General features: G+C 41.4%; 5 protein-coding genes across 5 annotated transcripts in view; 2 read left to right on the forward strand and 3 right to left on the reverse strand.

Moving 5' to 3' along the window:
* Window positions 1–4682: 4682 nt before the first annotated feature.
* Window positions 4683–7283, reverse strand: LOC131890890 (SET and MYND domain-containing protein 4-like). Its single transcript, XM_059240335.1, has 2 exons — window positions 6187–7283; window positions 4683–5619 (listed from the first exon to the last, which is right to left on the reverse strand). The coding sequence occupies exons 1-2, from the start codon at window positions 7212–7214 to the stop codon at window positions 4950–4952; spliced, it is 1698 nt and encodes a 565-aa protein (XP_059096318.1). The 5' UTR covers window positions 7215–7283; the 3' UTR covers window positions 4683–4949.
* Window positions 7284–8192: 909 nt separating this feature from the next.
* On the reverse strand, window positions 8193–11787 carry LOC131890116 (uncharacterized). The gene is made up of 3 exons (XM_059239395.1): window positions 11190–11787; window positions 8594–9205; window positions 8193–8531 (listed from the first exon to the last, which is right to left on the reverse strand). The coding sequence occupies exons 1-2, from the start codon at window positions 11416–11418 to the stop codon at window positions 8898–8900; spliced, it is 537 nt and encodes a 178-aa protein (XP_059095378.1). The 5' UTR covers window positions 11419–11787; the 3' UTR covers window positions 8193–8531; window positions 8594–8897.
* A 1863-nt stretch (window positions 11788–13650) lies between these two features.
* LOC131890856 (cilia- and flagella-associated protein 44-like) lies at window positions 13651–14428 on the forward strand. The gene is made up of 2 exons (XM_059240299.1): window positions 13651–14016; window positions 14095–14428. Exons 1-2 carry the CDS (start codon window positions 13797–13799, stop codon window positions 14184–14186), a joined length of 312 nt encoding a protein of 103 aa, XP_059096282.1. The 5' UTR covers window positions 13651–13796; the 3' UTR covers window positions 14187–14428.
* Window positions 14429–16263: 1835 nt separating this feature from the next.
* Window positions 16264–21443, forward strand: part of LOC131891167 (cilia- and flagella-associated protein 44-like) — a 22865-nt gene continuing 17685 nt past the window's right edge. Inside the window, exons 1-3 of the mRNA XM_059240692.1 lie at window positions 16264–16544; window positions 16624–16981; window positions 17858–18030. Coding sequence (XP_059096675.1) covers window positions 16264–16544; window positions 16624–16981; window positions 17858–18030 — 812 coding nt within the window. The remainder of the gene's footprint in view (window positions 16545–16623; window positions 16982–17857; window positions 18031–21443) is intronic.
* The window catches only part of LOC131890616 (hemicentin-2-like), a 7344-nt gene continuing 4313 nt past the window's right edge, over window positions 18413–21443 (reverse strand). The window contains exons 4-6 of the mRNA XM_059240011.1: window positions 20930–21278; window positions 20470–20632; window positions 18413–19626 (exon numbers count right to left, since the gene is read on the reverse strand). Of these exons, the coding sequence (XP_059095994.1) occupies window positions 18835–19626; window positions 20470–20632; window positions 20930–21278 (1304 nt within the window). The 3' untranslated portion in view covers window positions 18413–18834. The remainder of the gene's footprint in view (window positions 19627–20469; window positions 20633–20929; window positions 21279–21443) is intronic.

Raw genomic sequence — 21443 nt, forward strand, 5'->3', positions numbered from 1 at the left:
TTGCCATCATTCCTCAGTCGCATTTTGCTCGTATTTTGGAACCCACGGAACACGGATCAAACGGGAAGGACAGAGAATAAAGGGCGACGAAGGAGGAAGAGCAAGAGAGAGAAGAGTAGAGGGAAGAGAAACTGAAAGAGGAGGTGAAGACACGGAACAGACCCCAGCCAACCCAACCACCAACCAACCCACCCACCAACCACCTTCAAAGGAGAGGAGACGCGTTGGTTTCCAATTTGGCGCCTTCGAGGTAGAACTCGGAATGTCCCAAGAAAGAGACCAATATTGTGCCCTACCTCGAGACTTGACGCCTTGTCTTTGTGTTCTGTACTTAAACAGCTTAAAGTCTTGTCAATCTTCTTGCCCTTAGACAAATAAAATTAGACCTGAAGCTCCTGTTCCCAGTCATTTGCCTTTGCATTTATGGAAATTTGAATAGGCTAGCTGCCATATTCATTTATCCTATATGGAAATGACCGATGGCTTCATATGGAATTGGCAAGCCATTATTCAGGAACAGATCGGTCAGCAATAGATTATTGGACTCTCGATATTTCAGTACTTATGTTGGACAATGAAGCGAAAGCATTTTGAGAATATGAAGATCTCATTATAATGACTTCAGGCTATCTACGTGGAATTGTGTGAATGACAATAATAAGACGGATTCCTCAAATAGAAAAGCGAGATGAAGTATTTTAGGTTATTTATATCAGCACTCATGAGCAATGAAATATTGTGTATAAGTATATTGAATTACCAAAAATAACATCGCATGCTTCCCTGTTTGTTTTCTTAAAGCAAGTTTGAACATACCGCTCATTACCCTTCTACGTACAGGTTAAAGTAGTGAGGAAAACAAAAACAAGAACGTGTCTTTTTTCTATTATTCTGTGTTTGAAGTTTTGACTGTAGAAACAAACTGTAGAGACAACTCTTTACGGCTGATTCTTTATTGAGTCAAACCTGACAGACGAAACTTTATATATGTGAAACCTTTCCTTAAAAATATGAATTCTCGGCATTTCAAGGCTTTATAAACCTTCCAAAACCTTTTGTCTTTTGGTAACTTGTTTTATGTCCCTTTCTTGTCAAGGTCTTTGTACTCGAACGACCTGAAAAGGAATGTGACAAATTATTGAATGGAGGGATTCGTTCTTTTGTTTTTCCAAACTCAAACTCTGGCCCAGAAGCCAATGTGATTTACACAAGTTGCCACAAAATTGAGGACCAATCGCGTGCTCAATTTTTACCGAAACCAACCGCTTTCTTGTGGACAAGCATAAAAGGCACTTTCTATAACTTAATAACCAGTCAGCGCAATAGAATGTCAAGCTTAGTTTTGCGTTCCATCGATTGCATTTTGAAGAAACAGTTGAAAATGGAACTGTTATCGAAGGGTCGGGGTTTGGGCTGTCATGTCAGTAAGCAATCCCGGAGGTCCACGTTCACGTCGAGGAGAACCTCTCGAACTCTCTAACGTACCAAAGGTAAACAACTACTGAAGCTCAGTGGACTAGTGGAGCACAAGCCATCCACCATTACTGGGCTCTCCAAGTGGAAAATTGTTAGGTCTGCGTCTCACCAATAATTGGCCTAAAGACAAAGAGAGAAAAACTAGGGAGAGCCAAGGATGACCTTGGCCTTGCTTCGGTGGCCTTCAGCCCATCAAACTGAAGACATTTGAAGGACAATGGAAAACGTACGGGCTTGTTTTCATAACGAATCTTCACATGTACTGAACGTATTTTACCAGGCTGATGATGGATGAGCCAATCCACTCAGATGACGCAAACATCATTGGACTTGTTTGAGAGGAAATATGAGGAGGAAAGTCTTTAATGGGCAATGGTACTTTAAGCTTCATCTTTTATTGAGCTCCTTGTTCTGTATGGGAAGCATGCCGAGAACAGTTAAATTCCATTTCATCCCTCAACTGCAATCTTCTATGACCCTCCAAATTTGACTGACTAGGGGTCTTTTTATGGTGCATTAAATCAATTACTATCGATTTTTTGACCCCACTTGGGCGTTTTACAAAGTATTCGGCTAGGTTTTTTTGGTCACGGACTTCTAGTGATATGGACTTGCAACGGAAGCGAGAATTTTGTATCGCCGAGCCATTCATCTTACCCAAAGTTAACATTTAATATCACCAAGTGATCTTGCCAAATAAATTCATTGATCCAAATTTGGGCCTAAAATTTTAATTTGGAACTGACGAGAGGTGGTCATAGTTATAAAACAATGACCACGTAAAATTCGAACCCTTCACCTATTTTCTGTCGATTGCATAAATCTAGGAAGATTGAACGAACCACGTTCCAGTGAGTGTGAAAAGATGTTATTTTAATTGAGACGAGGTTTTAATGTTTTTGATTTAGTTACTGGAAATATTCAGATGTGATCTGACCCACACTATGGCTAGAAATCTTGATTTCACAATCCAAAATGGCTTCACCTGGTCAAAGCATACTTTGGACCTTTTTATCAATCAATCAAAGCTTATTGCCACTAAATTTCATGTCAACAGGTGAAAGATATGTGAAAATGTTTCAAGAATGATTAAGATTATATATAAACTCATACAAAGTATTAAAATCAGCTAAGATTTGACTTGGTGATATCACAGATGGCAATGAATAGAATAGGCTCAGTCTTCATCAAAGAGATGAAGAGGCAGATAGGACAGATACATTTTGGTCGAGGTTTTATACATTTTGCATAGGCTGAATAAATTCTGACTGAAAATTCTTGGTCGAGATAGAATAAATGCAAATGTTGTGAGACATCTTGAAATTCTTTTGCATTAAAGAGTTGACAATTTCATCTGTGCCTAACCTTGTTTAACTCAAAAAGCAGGGAGCAAGATCTTAACCCTTTGGCCACTACCTACGTCACTCTCTGTACTATGGCATGTACATAATCTATGTGGAGAAGTCATTCAATTTCACGCCACATAACAGTTGAAATGAAAAATACAACCCAACCATATAAGGAACTCTCAAGACTTTTGCCTTTCCGTGACTTTCTTCTCGGACATTGTTTTGGAACAATATCAATTTGCCTCAACTTTTTTCACGCCCAAGATCAGTTACAGAAACGCACATTCTTTCAACATAAAAATGGTGCAAACAGCTTCTTTGATAAAAAAAATGAAGTTTGCCTTAGACCTTGGGCATCTGACGGCTCAAATACATTACGATACCCATAAACGACCCTTGGGAGATGGCTGACAACATATATTTCATCCCACTGTTTGTCCCATAACTCAATGGTTGTTGACAGGTCTGCAGTGTAATCTACTTGTCTTTCCATGCCTCACAGTGAGAGGCATCTTTCCATCCTTCTGTACTTGGCCATGTGAGATTTCTCTCCCCTCCTCTCCTTCTCTCCTTATTGTCAAAAAGTTAGTGAGGTCGGGCACAACGAGCCATTCGCGCTCTGAAATGGCAATTGTGCCTCGTTGGAAACTCACATTCAAAGTATTTGCTATCAAAAAGTTCTGCACCTCCCTGTCTCTCACACCAGGTTTGCCGTCACCAAGATAGATGCTAGAAGTCATCCGACCAATCCCAAAGGAGACAAATAACCTGGCTGAAGGCTTACTTGGAACACTCATCGGCTGGTTAGGATCGTTCGGGATTGATCATAGAATATTGAGGTGATATGCGAAACTATTGACAGTGAAGAAGTTTCAATGACATTTGCCGGAAAATATTAACCTGAATGCTTTTTGTCCTACCGCAACAGAAATTAGTTATGAAAAATATTTGAGGATGTTACAAACCTCGAAACCCAATTATCGGTTACATGGGTTATTCTTTGGCCTTATTCCACGTTAAAGACCCGATCCCACCTACTAGCATTCATCTAATGGATATCGCCTAGACTGAGGGCTTTGATTAGCCAGAAAAACAATGATATGAATATGTTCAAAAATGAATTTCTAAAGAAATGTAATTGATGAATATTGCATGAGACATGTGGTATTGATATTCAATTAGTTTACTATACAAATGTTATAATATAATAGTTTGAGGAAAGCACACATTTCAGCCAAAATCCATATCAGGGGTGTTGACTGAATAACCCGTATCGGTGCCATTGCTTCAATTCATTCATTCATTCTTAAAATTGAATTAGCTTCAAACTGTGAGCCCTCTTATTGCCTTTAAAGTTTTTTCCTTTACTGGGGCGATTTTTTTCTGCATGGTATTCACACTCAGTAAGCTTCTCATCTGACTTAAGGAGCAGGAAAGTTCGTCAATGAGCCAAATACCATCTAGGATAAATACTGAAGTTTTAGCTAAATCACAAGATTGCAACCAATTTTGTTTAAGCTTTAAAACGCCACGTGGAAAAGGTTTTGTCAAGGGCTAAATCTGGATCACTATCCGAATGGTAGATGGAAGCATTGGCTTGAAACCATTCCTTATCTAACTGAATTTGACAGTTTCTCGAGCAAGGTGCCCTAGAAGGACAAGTTTAAGGCGTACAACCTGGCATCTTGGTGGTCCTTTGGAGCTCACTGTTGTCTTGTAAAGAGCACAAGGACATCATTTGAATTCTGAGACAGTACAAGTGGCCTTTGTATATAACCTACTACAGTACACCTGGCAGCCTTGGATTTCCTCCTTTGAAGGGGAGAAAGGACGCGTCTGGTTGGTTGTCAAGATTGAATTCATGCTGTCCCAGTTACATTCAAAGAACAAAGTGGACCAACCTTCTCAAAACAAACTTTATTCTGAAGACGACGGATTTATTTCAAAGCTCAGCACACTTTCGGCAAACCTGACCCTCTTTTCTGCGTCCGATTTTAAAGGAAACGTACGACACTTTGCAAACGTGAGATGACTCCCATTTGGGAACTGGAAAGAAGACACTTTCAAGGAGTTCTAAATACAGGTAAGCCCTGTAATGTTTTTTGAATGGTGGGTCGTTTAGCACTAGGTGGCCGAAACTGATAGGGCTTTCTCCTTCTCTTGGGCAGAGGTCGCTATCATAATGGAGAGTTTTTCCATGTAGGTCAGGGCAGTTTGACAACGACGACCTTCGATAGAATCTTGAGGCTCAAAGCCCAGAATCTCGATGGACTCTTGAAGAATTCCCTGAAGCTCCTCTAAGCTTCTTTGAAATCGAGTTTTATCCATTTTGCCTTGCTCTTGGTTCTCCCATTCGGATCGGAGGAGGAACAAAGAGACCACATAGAGCTCCAAAAGAAACATGCCTCTCAATCTGAACTTGCCGGGGACAATTGCGTCCATCAAGTGAAGAATCTCCAGACAAAGTCGCTTCTTCGATCTAGCCTCATTTATCATGGCTTGAGGCTCGGGAAGTTTGGCGAGGCCGTACAATTGACAGAGACTGAACTTGAGATCGAGAATGAGATTGTGATTCGGGTGAAGAATGCGTTCCAGGACCCTGATTCGATTTTCCAGAGGACCTTTTTGCACTGGCGTTGTCTGGTTCTCCTCGTCCAATTCACACAGAAGGGACTCAACATCCTGGTGGGAGATGGATCGTTGACATTTGTCACAAGTCCAATTAGAGTTGAAATCCAAAGGGTCGTCGGCAGTGACCTGACCTTTGCATCCTGGACGGGAACACATCAACGTGCTAATTGTGACAAACGATTGTGGTGTTTCATTTGCCAATGTGAGAAAGTGAAGGTCGCTGTGTAAAACCTTAGAGATGATTCCAAGCTCAACTGGCTCTTGCCAAACAATTTGCTTCCAACAGTTATAAGTTTTGGTTATCATCAATCGAAGACTACAAGACTACAATAGAAAAAGTGTTTTATAATCAGCGTGCAATAATTACATGCCGTAAGCTCTTGTGGAAGGTACAAGTAGTATGTTTGGGAGCTTTAAAAAGTCAAAGTATCTTTGTCTTTGCCACCAATTCCATTATTTTCCTTATTTTACATGCTCAGTCATACACCATCAGGAAGAATATGCACCATAGCTCTCAATCTGCATCGCATCGTTTACCTGGCACCAGTTAATGCCATAGCATACCCATAAAGTACAGCAGTATGGTACAGAACAGTAGTCGTAATGGCGCAAGCACTAATCTTCATATGACCAAGCAAGTAGTCTCTGTTTATCTATTTTCCTCCTTTTCCTCTCTCACATTGGCATCATGGTGCGTGGTGTGTGTTGGTGCCTGTGGATGTGTTCGTACCTGAAATGACTTCCAAGCTCGGTTTGATCAGAGCATCTCTCGCATTTGCATGCAAAGTACTTGCTTTCAAGCAAGTTCTTCCGACGAAACAGTGTTCCCGAGAGAGTTAAGGTATAAGTTGCAGTTATTTCTTGGCCCTTGGCAATATCGCGAGCTGCCCGAACCCGACAAGTGAAGTCACTATCGATGCAGTTTTGGGTATTCGGAGAGCACACCGAGTTCATCATAGCTGTTAATGGGAACACGCCACGAATGCTGAACTCGTCGGTTCGGATTTCGAAGGCATTCACATCCAACACATCGATCATGGCCATGATCTCTTGAGCGCTTGTCCACGTGGATAGGCCCATGTGGTTCAGCAGAAAGTTGACGGTATTAGTTAGATTGACTGGGTAGAATGGCTCTTGTTGTCTTTGTTCTGTATGTTGTTCCATCACCGACATCACGTTCCAATTGTCGGCAACCAATGATTTGATCAACACGCATCTCAAGGGGGTGATACACTCATAAATGGGGTTTTGTCCGCTCTCTGGGCTGGAATGACTCTCATTGGGCTTGAACTTGCTCTTGGCCAAAGTCGAACACTCGATTTGGTGGATGGAACGTGCTTGGCACGTTGGTCCACATAATGGCCACTCACACTCAGGACAGCGAAATGAGAACCCAACTTCTTTATGGCAACCCAAACAGACGGGGCTGGTAAACTGTTTGGGTCCAACTGTAACCGGCTGTTCTTCAATGATAATCTCACCAGCCTTGATGTCTCTGGTGGCCACCACGAATCGACCCACATCCCCGCCATGGTGAACAATTTTGAACGAGCAACATTGGTGTTTATGCACTTGAGCCCAATGGTCTTTTTGATGTTGGGTGCTACAGTAGGCAACTCGGAAACAACCCGAGCATTTCGTAGTGGATGATTTCTCACAGATGGCACATGCTTTGGGAACTTGAAATTGAGAGAGGCGATACGACTTCAGGATCTTTCTCCAATCCAAGCATTTGCTTTGTTTTGGGTCGAAGTCCATTGCCTGTTTGGGGGCAAATATTGAGCCCTTCAAGATTGTTTTCTTCTAGATTGGCTATGTTCCAAAATTGACATTCAAAATCATGGAACATTTCCCAGCGGAATGTGATCAAATCAGTCACGCAACCTTAGGCCCAGCATTTAATCGATAAGGCCTATGTCAACGAAAAGATGTGATTGTTAGGTAATAGTTTGACGGGAAAGTGACCAGCTTTGTTACTGATTCTCCAAATCACTTCCCGAAGAAACTCTTGCCGTATAAATCAGTTGTGCTATCCACCCCAAGTTTGTGTGTTCAATGCAATTAGAAAGGAATGCAGCCGGTGTCGTCAATAAATCAGCGGAACACAATTTACTTGTTCTTCCACCACGGGGAACAGTCCGGACAAGGAGTCTGAAACTTTATCATGGACGTAGATCCTTGGACTTCAGAGGAATATATCTCTTTCAAGACATACGATGCCAAAAAGTTCGAATCAGGCCCAACTCTCAGTGAGGCATGTTCCATCTCGAAAGAAGCCATTTCGCTATAGTAAGGACATATGAACCTTTGATCGACTCTTTTTGGTCCATTTCTCCCAATTTGCTTTGCTTTTTTACTTTCAGCCATTCATTTGGTTATGATTGCTCAAGGCGAAATAATTTGGCTTCGCTTGATAATCATACATTGGCTTTCATATCAGGGACGTATCTTCAGTTTCTGGATCCAGTGGACGGATCAATTCAAAGCAAGCGTAGTGCTTTGGGATCTGGGATATCTTGCTTCTCGGTAAAACGTTTTTGAAGCTGATCTAAACTGCAAATCTTAAATGCATAACTTTTCTTTCAGGTTCACCCCTTTGAAAATGTTTTTGTAGTGGCAGAAAAAGGGAACACTCCACCAATCATTTTCTACACATGGCCAAAATTCGACGTTATTTCAGTTCTCGAAGAGATCACCACGTACCAATACTCTTGTCTGGCTTTCAGGTTAGATACATTTTACCAATAAGGCGGAGTTGTATTTCATTACGTATACAGATCGAGATTGCGATTTAGCAATTTTCTGATGCATTCTTCATTTTCGGTGCGTTGGGTCCTTAAAGCTAAATTGTCCGTTGTTCAAGATCTTGTCCGCTTCGGTTATTGATCCGTCTTCTTGTTCCACTCTTGTTCTTGTCGCTCGATCTCCACTTTGGCGGCGTGATCGCCCAAAAAGGCGCACACTCGCTCACAAAACAAATCCCCATCTCGGACACAAAACAGGCGGAAACACAAGCCTCGACCACGTGCATCCTCGTGTCGGCGACCACTCGAGACCTCATATTGACCGAGGGCACTGAAAAATGGATGTGCTTGTATTCATACAATGCAAGAAATGATAGTGGGAGAATCGCTTACCCCATCAATTCGTTGGTCAGTCTTCGAATCTCATGGTTGCTTCTCAACGCCTCAATTAAGAGGGGTTGAGCAGATGAGCTTGGCAGCTCTTCACCTTGAGTCCAGGTCAAATGTAGGTAGAAAAGGATGAAAAGGATATATTTCATGTTGAACAATGACTAAGCATTGTTCAACTGATGGGTAGGATCTCGGTCATTCTCCAAAACAGGTCGACACTCCCTCCTTATCTACGTGCAGACCCATATTTCCCACCCTATCGCTCTAGCACAGTAGTATTTGTTTTTAGGCGCCAAAGAGCTTAATGCTAATCTCTGATGGCTCTCAAAAATTTCTTCTTCTTCGACATCCAAGGATCAATGACTCGAGAATATTTGGCGGTCATCGTGGTGCCAGTTTGAGTATTCACGTAGATCGCAGTAATCCCTTCGGAAGTGAATATGATTCGGCTTTCCACATTCCATCCTGACCTCTTGACCTCGGTTTGGCATTGAATGACATGCGTGTCCTTGTTGAGACACACCACTTTCTCAATCGAATCGTCTTCCGTTTCGATTGTGGTGGATTTCCCGGGCTCGAACACATACGACAATGACTTTGTAGGGTCATTGTTTCCTAGAAAGATGAAATGCTCACACAATTTGCTTGGCGTTTCATAATTCCGGCTAGTCAAATACATACACCTATATCATCGACGACTTGTAAAGGACACAAAGACTTGAAGTGCTGATAGATTGGGCACATTAGCGAATAAGTGTATCAAAGTTCATCTACTTTTTAAGAGACAGTTTCGACTGCATTGCGAAGATTATCTTGTTACAGCAAGTCTTGCAGACACAGTTTTCAGCATGTACAGTAATTACAACAATACCACAGACTCCTTCAATGTCCTCACTTTGAAAACTTTGTGCCAGACATCTAGGATCTTGCTCTTGCTCTTCCTCAAGATCAAGATCCTGGATGTCTTACACACAGTGATGACTAGAGACGGGCAAAATATTCTTTATCCATTTTAGGGCATAAAACAGGTTTATTCGCATTTATTGTATAATTTGTGTTTCATGCATATTTTGATGATTTTTGCTTTAGCAAATTTGGTTTTGCCCATCAATGGCCTCTGACAAACTCCCGTTAAGGCACGCCCCTGTCCGTCCTAATCCGGACATAAGCCTATAACGGCACCCCTCTGTCCAGTCACATTCCCTTTTCCAACTCGCCTTGTTTTTAAAAGCTTACATCTTAACACGCCGCCATCCAGACACGCCTCTGTCCCACCTCGGAACTAGTCTGAACCCACAATAAACAAGTATAAGGGACCTTATTTGCAACGTCACACAAGAAAACAGGAAGAGGCACGGTAGATCGCTAAATGAACTGCTCTTGCCTTGCCTTGACCGCAATTTCTTTTCCGGACATTATGTGACCCGGGGCACTAATCATAAGTAAGATTTTGATAGAATTAGCAAAAAACAATAGAAATGCATCATAAGTCAAAAAGAAAGGAATTAGCCCAACGGCCCGTTTTTGGTAGAGGCTGAATTACGAAGCGCCCTCTGAAGTGCAGAACGTAAAACATATTTCGTTTAGCGTAAGGGGGCTTTTAAATGTGGCATTTGCCAAAATGAGCGAAATTTTGACAAAAAAGCAAGTGAAGTTTTATATGATGGAGAACATCAACCATTTTGGTGGCAATGGCTTCTACAGTCATTTGAGTACAGATTGTCTGTGTGATTGAACCTTGGGTAGACCTCTTATGGCCCTAAGAGAGAGAAACCTGCTTTGCAAATGGATTTGATGGAAATTGAATCAAATACTTAAATACTTTTGAGTTAGGCAAAACAGGAAAAGACAACAGAAGTAACATGTAAAGGTAAATGGAGCGGTTAAGGGTTGTCTAAATTTGGTAAATATTGCTTTTCAAAAAAGTTTTGCAATTCAAATCCTTTCCATGTGACATATTTGTCGACGGCGTCATTGTAGTACATAGTCCAGATTCGAAGTTGTATGTGAATCATTCAATGGAATTTTGGTTTGGTGAAATAAATACTAAATAAAAGGAAAGGTTCCTGTTCCAATTTTCTGATATTTGTCAATCTTCTTGGTTTCAAAATGATTTTTCGAACTTTTTCTTTAATTTTGTGTTTTTGTCAGTTCTTTTACTTTATCGATGTTTAAAGTTTTTTTTTTCATTTTTCACCCCTACACTTCTGGTTCAATTAAAGTACATTATTTGGGTTTTGAAGCATATTTAAATGCATATTACGACCAGTTTTCATGCATAATATTTGGCATAAAATGGATTTTTTATGCGTATTTTGGTTGTCTCTAGTGATGATACAGTTAAGAAAGTCTATGACATTGTTGTTATTGACGAAAAATTGGCCCTCAAAGGCTTCAATGCGATAATTATGGTGATAGGTTCAAACCATTTCCCAGACATAAATGAAAGCCAATACACGTGTTTTTGAGTGTCATTTCTTATTAATGTTCAAAATCTTTTTGTTATTGCTTAAGTTGTTAATGAGTTTATTTGGGGAGCTGCAATTACGATTCTTCCTTGTACACCTTTCCATATTTAGCTTAATCTTAGGTAAGTTACCTTCCTCTTTGTGAATGAGACTCCATTTCTTGTTGTGCTTTGAAGGCTCCCGAACAAAAATTTTGACTTTTGTCTTGCGAAAGGCCGATCCAAACTCGCTTCCATTGATCCCGAGACTGTCCAAGAATAGGTCCAAGTTCTCGTCATAGTTGATTAATTGATAGGATCCCGTAATTTTGAAGGACTTTGAGCCCATGAAGCCCATGAATTGTTGTTTCGGCTTTGCCATGTTTCGTTGTGGAGTTGCTGGATGTCTCACAAACACCTGATGGCTTGACAGCTCATGGCAAACTTCTAAAACCAGATCGCGGCCTTCGATAAGCCCTCAAACAACCAAAGAGCTGGAAGGAAAAAAGTTTAGCGCCTTGGCTCGACCAAAACCAATGGAAATTTACGATCGTTTGAAACAGGTCACTTAGCCAAAGGACGCGTGATCCGAAGATATCAAAATGGAAGGGACTGATTTTTCTCCAACATTCATTCTTCTCAACTCAAAGACCTTGAAGTCAACTTTGAGGGGATAATTAAAACACACACAAATTGCATGTTCAATGCACTTTTGGCCAAATTTTCTCTCTTTCAAGCACACTCGTCAATGGTGAAGGTTCTAATAGGGTCAGTGTCGCTCAGTGTGCAAATTTATCCGTTGGTGCCAATTGCCTTGTGCATTCAAGTTGAGGAAGTGAGTGATCTTGCCTTGAAAATCTCACCAAGATTTTGGTTGATGGAGAGGTGCTTTGAGAAAGGACAAACCTTGTTGCTCGATTCCGTGATAAGTTCTTGCTTTTGTTTCTCTTTTTTTCGACATGAGAGCAAAGAATCGTCAGCCAAAATGGTATCCGCCAACCTTCAATGTACAAAAGTAAAAAGGAAAACAATTCGTTGGCAATCAGAGCGAGTTGTTATTATTCTTGCTCTCCCGGGTGGAATTAATTAATTTCCCAATCTTCAAAATAAGACACGAACATAGTTATGTATGGTTTTATTCATAAAAACAAATTAAAAACTACTAATTATTTATTAAGAGGGTACTTGTCTGAATGTTTAGTTGATTATCACAAGGGATGATGCATTATCCATAAAGAAATTATACTGATAACTGTACAGGGGATCTTGGAGGAAAACGCGCCTTACCAACTTTAAAAGTTTCAATCAATAGTACCAATGAAAAACATTATCTTCAAAGTCCATTATCAACGACAGTTCAAAAAGATCTTCGAGCATCTCTTTGATCCAAAGTTGAAAAAAATAATTGCTTTTGTTTAAGGTTAGTAAAACTTTATGGTTTGATAATACTAGGGATGACATTACTTTGTATTTTGGGAGGAATAATAGGATCTGAAGGGTCAGTGAGTGTGGTTACGTCTAAGGACTCCTAGAGAAAAGACAGGGAGAAGAATCGAACCGACGACCTTTCTCATGGTTGCAATCGCCGCTAATCATTATGCCACGTCTCTATGCAAATTTAAGAAAATGCAAAACTTCAAGAAAAAAGTTAGATTTCTCAATGAATCAGCTAATTGAGAGGCAAAGTATGCGAAGAATCAAATGTGGCAAAAACACCAAACGTACTGAAAAAACACTGACTAAGAACGTTAGCACGTTAGTTTTATTTCTGGATTCACTCCTTTTTCACTAAAAAAAAATTGAAAGAAGAGAGAAGGATTCAGAAATACTCTCGCCCGAGGTACAAATCTCTAAAAGGCCATGATGTTTCCCATGACAATATTGTGCTAGCTGGGTAACAATTGGCCTCTACAATTTCCAATCCAACCTCTCTTGCAATGGCCTGGTCATGGTTTCCCATTAGGCAGAAAAGGTTTTGGTCATTTCCTCGTTCAAGAACCTTCATCAAGTGACTTTGAGAACCCTCGGACTTTAATGCAGTACAAACTCAATCATCTTGGCACGAGCAAGGACACTAGAGTCCCTGGCACGAGTCATCGTTTTAACGAGCTACACGTATATATGATAGAGCCAACTTGCTCAAATCCGACCATGGACAAGAAATGATATGAGAAACCATTTACCATGATTGATTGGTGATTTCTAGGGTCGGAGGACCATCACATCGTCTTATTCGTCCGATAAGCATTTTCGTGTGTGGTATCACGTGGGTTCTCCTTTTGTGGTTGTGAGTTTGCCTTCGAAAAGTTGCGTTCATGGATGAACGAAGTCTTGGAAAACCATTTGAAAGCCGAAAAAAATCGCCCACTCATAATTACTGTGGCCAACTAAACGCACTTAATTGTGTACGTAATACAAATGTATTCTATTGATCCTAGTGGTTGTGGAACATACATTGCGGTTCAAGGATCTGAGCCAGATCTAACATTTTCCATTTGGAATTGGAAAGAGGGCGTGGAGCTAGCTCGGAGTCACGCCCATCAACGCTCGAACTTCCAGATCAAATTCTCCGACACGGACTTTAGACATTTAGCAGTTTGTGGTAAGTCCTTCACTGATTCAATGCCTTATTTGATCACACTCTAAGTAACATAAGCCTATATAGGTAAGGATCATTTGACGTTTTGGAAATTGGAAGATACTCCCAAAACCGGAAATGGATCCAAAGAAGACGAAAAAGTATTACCCAAACGCTTGTTTATGGATCAAGGATCATTTGTGTCTGTGGATTTTACCACGATTGAATCCATTATTGTCTATGGTGCCTCCGGTAAAATCGTGTCCTCCACTCATTGGGGCAATTTGCTCTTATGGAAGGATAGATATGTCCAAGTGGAAATCTCAAGGAAGGATGGAAGCAAATGCCACGAAGGATCCATTAACCACTTAGTCGTTGGTGAGGGCGAATTGGTCTCGATTGGTAAGCCATTTTTTTTTTCTTCTTTTTATCTCACGGAAGTTTAAAAAATTTCGTCACGTAACCTTACCTTTGTAACAGGTTCCGATGGAATGATTCGCGTGTGGGATTTGGGTTCTATTTATGACTCTGACTTGGAACTAGATGTTGGTGACTCTTTCCAAAATCTTTGACAATTTCACATTGATCCAATGTATGAGATTGAGGTGGAATCCGGAGCCAATTTGCAATCCATAGTCAAAGGAAAATTTCCCAACGAGGATCAAAATTATTGGTTTGTCCAGGTATTCAAGTTAGTTTGTAATACCTTCAATATTCATCATCAACACTGATAAACCTTTTGATCACGGTTTTGGGGTGGATGTTCCATTCATGTTTAGTCCATATTGATGAGTCTGCCATTGACATGAAAAGGAAAAGTCCTAATTACTGTCTCAATTGTCGACATTGCCTTTGGCCAATCCAAAACAGATGTCAGGGACAACATTGCTTATGGAAAACTGTTTGCTAGCATGATTATTTTGAACCTTAATTCCCTTCTTTTGATAAAGGATGCTCGAGGAAGCATTTGGCGGGTGGATCTATCTTTCTCGTTATCCATGCAAAAGCCTAGCCGTATTTTCAAATGCCACGCCTCACAAGTTATGGCCGTGGGTGGATCCTCCTTCAACTCGTTGCTGATGAGCGGAGGAAGCGATGGTAAATGCTGCATCTATGATCTCAATCGGAAGACCATGGTCAACTCGACACAATATTCATCAGGAGTGTCTACGGTCACCTGGCTTCCTCTTGAAGTAAGTATAAAGAAAATGTGCTGTAAGTATTAAAATAATTTGGCATTCAGTTCGCTAAGTTATTTCCATAGTTATTTTAAAACCCTGGCCTAAACAAAACTTGAGGCTAACGGTTTAGCATTGTAATAATGTGCTGAACTTGAATATCTTGAGCATCACGTATCAGTTACATGATCAGTTACATGAAGCCAGATTTTCTTGTTTTTTTTGTATTGGTCCATCAAAATGTAAACTGACTTGACTTGTGCATGGGATTCGGATTGATTCCACCTCGTTTTAGAAAACGATTATTTTAGGAGTACTTACTGAAAATCTGGCTCATCCTAAAACAAAAGAGTTTCAAAAAAGTGAATTGAAGCATGGTTTTAAAGCCATCATATTGATTGAATGCCAAATCAATTACAGGAAGATGAGTTTAAACATAAACCACGAAAAAATTATTGTGGTACATTACGAGAAAAAAAATCAGAAAATCCAATCAAAATACCTTTTAACATGAAAATAAGAAAAAAGAAAGGTGCAGATATCAAACTAATACCTGTTTAAAATACAATACAGTCACAGAGGAAATTGATAACTGAAAGTCGGAAAATGAATTTCATTGTGTGGCAGATATCTTATTTCCCCCATATTCAAGTGTCTCCATGGAATTTGCCACAATTTTGGTGTCGAACAACAGACTACTTTGCATGCGATCCTTCTAGAAAGGCAGCCACGAGTGTAAGCCGAGACAATCTGCCCCCAAAAAAATAAATTCGGGCTAACAACGGTGAATTCAAAAGTGATAGAAATTATTGAATGGCATTTTACTGTAAAACTCAGGGTTGCTTGTTTTTCATATTAGCTGGACCCCTCTGGAATGCAAGTTTTGATCGGTTATGATGATGGTGTAATCCGCTTATTCTTAGTGGAAACGGAGAATGAACCACGGAAAGGTGGAACGCTCTATCGAGTGACAAAGGCTCTTAGTGTGAGGTTAGAAATAAGAGTCTCAATCTGTTTGACCTAAATCACAGTTTTTCCAATGCATATCCCTCGTACACTTCAGGTTCCAGTTGATGATTGCTAAGAAGCCGCACAAGGGGCGGGTCTTGACATCTTGTGTCTCTAAATATCATCCCGTGGTGTGCACTTTGGGGAAGGACCGAACCATGTTTTTTTTCAAGTACACTAAAAGCCATCGGGATTGCTCCGTGGATCTGATTCCCATCAAATTTATCAACACCAATGATGTTCCAATAGCTTTTGAATGGAACGAAACTCTTAAAAGGGTAATTTCACTCGACCTAGATAATGTACAACTTTTGTGCACTCCAACCTCAAAACGTCTCTCTTGTAGGCTTATCATGGGATACTGATTTTGAAAAGTGGCATTGTTTGCCATTTCGATGGCGACGAAAGCTACCTTACAGCTTGTAGCTCGGAAGCAACCTCTTTCGAAGACCTCAATCCACCCATGAGGAAAATACACGATTTTCAGCCTCAACAACAGGAATCTGGGCTCTTGCCGATTTCCATCATTTATGCTCAGAGTTTGTCGAGTAGCAATTTTCTCTTGATTTTCTGCCAAATTTCCCAATATCAGCAGGAACTTCACATTTATCAATGCGAGGCTAATGAATCGGGTGGAACCGCAGCTTTGAAGGAGCTCAAAAAGCTTCTCGTTCCACATCGAAAGAAAGAAAATAGCCTTCGCCAGGATTCACTCGAGGCGTCCATCAAGAGTGTTACGTTATGGTGCGTAACAAAGGCTCAATACCATCAATCCTCAAACCACGGAACGAGTCTTCTAAGCTCTTCAGCTCTTCCATTTCAGGCTAAATGACCAGTATCTATTCCTCGGCTACGACGATGGAGTTTTTCGAGCTTACAACCTTGGCCATGGTGACCCTCTGGCGTGGAATTTGGACAATTTTTGGACTCTCTCTCTCTTCGAGCCCACGAATGGTCGGATCAACGGGATTTTTCCCATGGAATTTGCACAAGGCCATGTATTGGCCATTTGCGCTGACGACGGGGGTCTGATGGTCATGAGATTAGAATCTGAATTCAATGAGGCTATTGATGCCATGAGAAGACGAGAGAAAATCAAGCTGAGCCAACGGAACCCTCAAGAGAAACTGAGAATCTCGTGGGGAGAGGCGGCCTTAACATCCGGGATAACCGATGAAAAGGTGAGGATGAGATGATTGGACTAGTTGAAAGTCTTATACCGTATTAGCCAGATATTGCTGCTGCTCAGCTTTGACGAGAGCCCTGAGTAAAATGGTATTGAATGATCGTGTATCAAAGGGCTAAGAGAGGATATGTAATTTAGCCATGATGAGCTTAAGAAATGTATGTTCAGAATGAATTGGGAGCCAAATTGGTCTAATGATAAGAGTAAAAACCACGAGTCAAACCAACTAAAAAGCACAAGGGTTAAAACATCCTCTAAAGTATAAGCTTCGGACTAAAGATGCAGATTCGATCCCTTCGATGGCATTGCTTTCCAAGTTCCAATTTTATCATCACCGCTCTCATCTCGTTTGGCTAGATTCGACGTCTTCCTGTCTCTCATAAATGAGAGTTGGTTTGGCAGGTCTTTTGGATGTGAGATTAAAGCAGATTATGAAACTCTAGAGAGCAAGGATTAAAAAAGGGCCAAGGCTGAAAGTAAGTTCAGGTTCGAGACAACCGACCGCAACTCTAATGGTTTTGTTTCTTAGGCAAGATCGTTCTTCTTGGACAGACGGAGAGAGTTCAGGGCCAGAGAGTCTGCAGTAAGTCTCAGTATATGAATAGTGAGTTTCCCACTCTTCTCGCAATCATTCCACAGATGGAAACCGAAGGAAGCTAGAAAGCAACCAATCCTTAAAACCTGTGTATAAAATGATGTTCGACCATAGGGAGACTTGTGACATTTCCTGACCATCAGCTAATTGAATATGTAGTTTCTTCTCGACCTATCTTTTGCTCGTTGTGAATATATCTTTTTCTATCTTACCCGGGGCTCAGCTCCAAAAGGAGATTGATGAGCGGACATTTTCATTGTGTGTGAATACTTGTAGGTCGTTTCCACAAAAAAGATTCAAGACCTAGACGATCCCAACCATCCATCTTTGGAACAAGAACGGCTTCAAGATTTTCAAGATAGCAAATCCAGATCCATCGAAGAAAAGAAAATCTTTATTCAGCGGAACTTGGCCAATCTGAAGAATCAGTTCAAGGCACTTCTGGTCAGGTAGGAATCTCTTTGCATAGATTTCTTCCCTAGAAACATATGTGAATCGTCCCATTCAGAGCTAATAAGCTACATTTGGTTCTTTCTAACAACGTCTACAAGCGAACGTCCTTCTGTGTAGGGCAAACTTTCGTTTTTCGGCATGAAGTTTTCAAAGGAGTAGGTAAAAGTTTCGAAAGGGATACATCGGTTCATTATCGATTTTATTTGGTGTTACTTTTGTTGGCTCTTATTGGAATGGATATTTTACCTCTCCTTGACATCACGGCGGAAAAAGAAACTCAACACTGTATCAAAATCGGAAAGCAGTTAAAAGTTCACCATTTTTAATAAGCACCTAGCCAACTTTTCCCTCCTTGCCCAATCGCATTGCGAGATTCCATTTTCTGCATAAAACGTAACTCTATATTTTGTCATTTAATTATAGTCATTGAGAGAACATCTCGATAATTAGTTTGAAACTCCCCATGCATGCATCTTCCATTGCATGACGTCATTTGCATTTACTGAACTGAATATTTCTGACATATGAATTATGGACAACAAAAAGGAGCATTGAGGAGTCGCAGGGTGGCCACAGGACACGGTCCATTCCTTACTAACAACAACGTATTGCCACAATGTCTCTCAAAAGTCTAGCCGGTAAATAGTTTGGATTTCATGGATCCTTGGACAGTCTTTGGCAACTGGTTAGTTTGAGCAATTGCTTAATATTGTGGAAGTAGAGGATGTTGCCTGCTTTGTCTGAACGACCTTCTGTCACACTAGCCAGAGTTCCCGAGGAGCACGCACGTTACGCAATTCTCAAGTCCGAGAAAGACCATTAAGAAGTCCCGCCGCCGATTCAGATTGAATCTCGTCGAACTGGACCTCTATGGTGGGACTCTTCGGGTCGATTAGCTTTCTCGTCTTGGTCAAGGTTCCAATATTGCTGTTGCCATTCACGGAATGGCCATTTGAGAGTCTAGAACCCCGACGTGACCCTGAGGAACTGGGTGAATTCACGGTGGCAAAAGTCACGTGGTTGGGCACTAAGTGAGTTTTTGTTGTGGTGAACATGCTGACGCCATTTCCTGGAGGTTCAACTCCACCTTTACTGTCATTTGGCACTATTTGGTGGTTCACCTCGCCATTCGTGCGGGACCTCTGGAGCGGGTATTTGCCCACGGAGTGGTGACGACACACCAGGATGCCGACCAGGATCACAATGAAAAGCACGACCACCACTCCCACACCAAAGGCCACTATCGTGTAGTCACTCTCCGCCACGAGGAGTGCGGCAGGGTCTCCCACTTTGATCCCTATTCGCTCGCACATACCCGCCATATTCTGTGCCGAACACGCGTAGGAACCCAAGGCTCCATTGGGCACTGTGTAATGGTCGGCATTGGCGTGAGGAATGGGCACGTCCTCGTAGTACCAATAGTAGGTCACGTTGGAAGGATATGACTGGACCATGCACTTAAGCGTGATGAGTTGGCCGTTGTCTGTGATGTCTTTACGCAGACGACAAGTGGGCCGATAAATGACATCGATTTTCACAGTATCGTTCAGCTTCCCCATGTCATTGACTGCCACACACGTGTAATATCCAGCCTGATGAAAGAAAAGAAAACAGTCGGCACTCTTTCAAGCATTTGAACGGGGCTCAATTCCTTTGAGATGCAATGTTGTTAGTTTGTAGAGTGGTATTGTGGGTTATTGAGCGCAGATCAATCAAATAACGTCAAACAAAAATGTAATTCCGTTGTAAAGTACAGGAGAATTGAAATTTCCGTCTAAGCTAAAGCCGTTTGGCAGGCTGGCTTAAAAATTCAAGTCGCACCAACATCTATTTATCTGTCACTCTTATTTCCCCCATCCTCATTTGAATTGAACAGTCATGAAAACACTTCAAGGTTTGACAATTTAAGAGTTGCATAAAAGGGACCGGAAATAAGGGAACTTCTTTGACTCCCCATCGCCATGAAACCAATTGAAAAAATATGGCACAATCCATCCCACCCCAACTTGGCACGCGTTTTGCCACGGAAGATTGCAATAAGGGAATTATTTCTTCCCCAAATGGGGACAAAGTCTCTCCCCTCTTTACCCGACCACATGATTAATTATTGGAGCTCACGACCAAGAAACCCTACACTTGAGGACCACCAGGTTTTATCACAAATTTCGGGAGAAGTCTCATGTTCCATTTGTGTTCCTATTGGAGAGCCAGGAGGGTGAGTTATAGGAACATTAGTCAGAAGGTAATCTCTCTCCCATCTCTTGGCATGTCACATTACAAGGTCTCCACGTGGAAACATATTAATGCGCGCTCTATTTATAGCAGCAAGCACTTTGACCCCCTCCCCCACTTGTTTCTATTCCCCGCCCAAGGGATGGCTAATATCAACCCTTGGATCATCCCCATACATATTTGCTTTTCGTGGCAATGCATACCTGATCTCGAGTGATTGGATGTCTGAAATCCAGGATTGGTCCTGCTCGTGTTCGAACGTCTCCACTGTCGCCACGAAATGTCCAGAAGAACTTTGCCGGGGGAAAGGCATCGGATTGGCACTGAAGAGTCGAAGGGTGAGTTCCCTCGGAGATGATTTGATTTCTGGAAACGAGGGGCAAACACACGAAATTAACTTCTCCTTTGGCCATTCATGGTTGCTCGTGGTCCAGCAAAAGTTAGACGAGCACACCCCTGGCAAGGCTAAAAAGACCATGAAAAGTTATCTCACAACTTTAACGCATTATACCAATGTTTATCTTGCCTTTGGACAAACAAATTGGAACAACGCTAAAATTTGACCCGAGATGAGTCGATAAAGCAAAACCTGGTCATCTACAGATCCCATAAATTCATATCCAGTTGATGATAATCAAGCAACAAGTAATTACTGTTCTTTACCTAGGAGTTAAAGTGATGTTTCTTGGAGGGAAGTGCACTCTGAATTGGGTGTGACTTGCCACGCCTGCTCCAACCTCGTTAGGACTAGAGCGACAGCTGAAATTCCCGTTGTCACGTGCGGGTCGCAAAATGCCATCTGGTGGCCACTTTCGGAAATCTGTTTCGAGGATGGATTCCACTTTGAGGAGTGTGTTTGTTGAAGGATTCGGGGCATGGGTGTGGAACCTGACTTGGAAGTGGGTGGCATTGTCGGGAATGGGCTTATTATTATGGAACCATACAATGGAGCAATGAGGATCGCATTCCACCTCACAAACCAACCGAAGGTAGCGTTTATCAATTGGAGCACCTGAAACATGACATGCGTAGGTCTAGCAGTTGCCTATAATAGCTTTGGAACATGTTCTTCAACTGTATGTGTGCCGTGGTCGCATAAGCAGCAATTCAAATGAAAAAAATATGGATGACTTATTTCGTTTGACAGTAAGGGCTCTTAAAGTCACTTTTTAGCAGC

The sequence above is a fragment of the Tigriopus californicus genome, chromosome 11 (genome assembly GCF_007210705.1).
Source record: "Tigriopus californicus strain San Diego chromosome 11, Tcal_SD_v2.1, whole genome shotgun sequence".
Lineage (NCBI taxonomy): Eukaryota > Metazoa > Arthropoda > Copepoda > Harpacticoida > Harpacticidae > Tigriopus > Tigriopus californicus.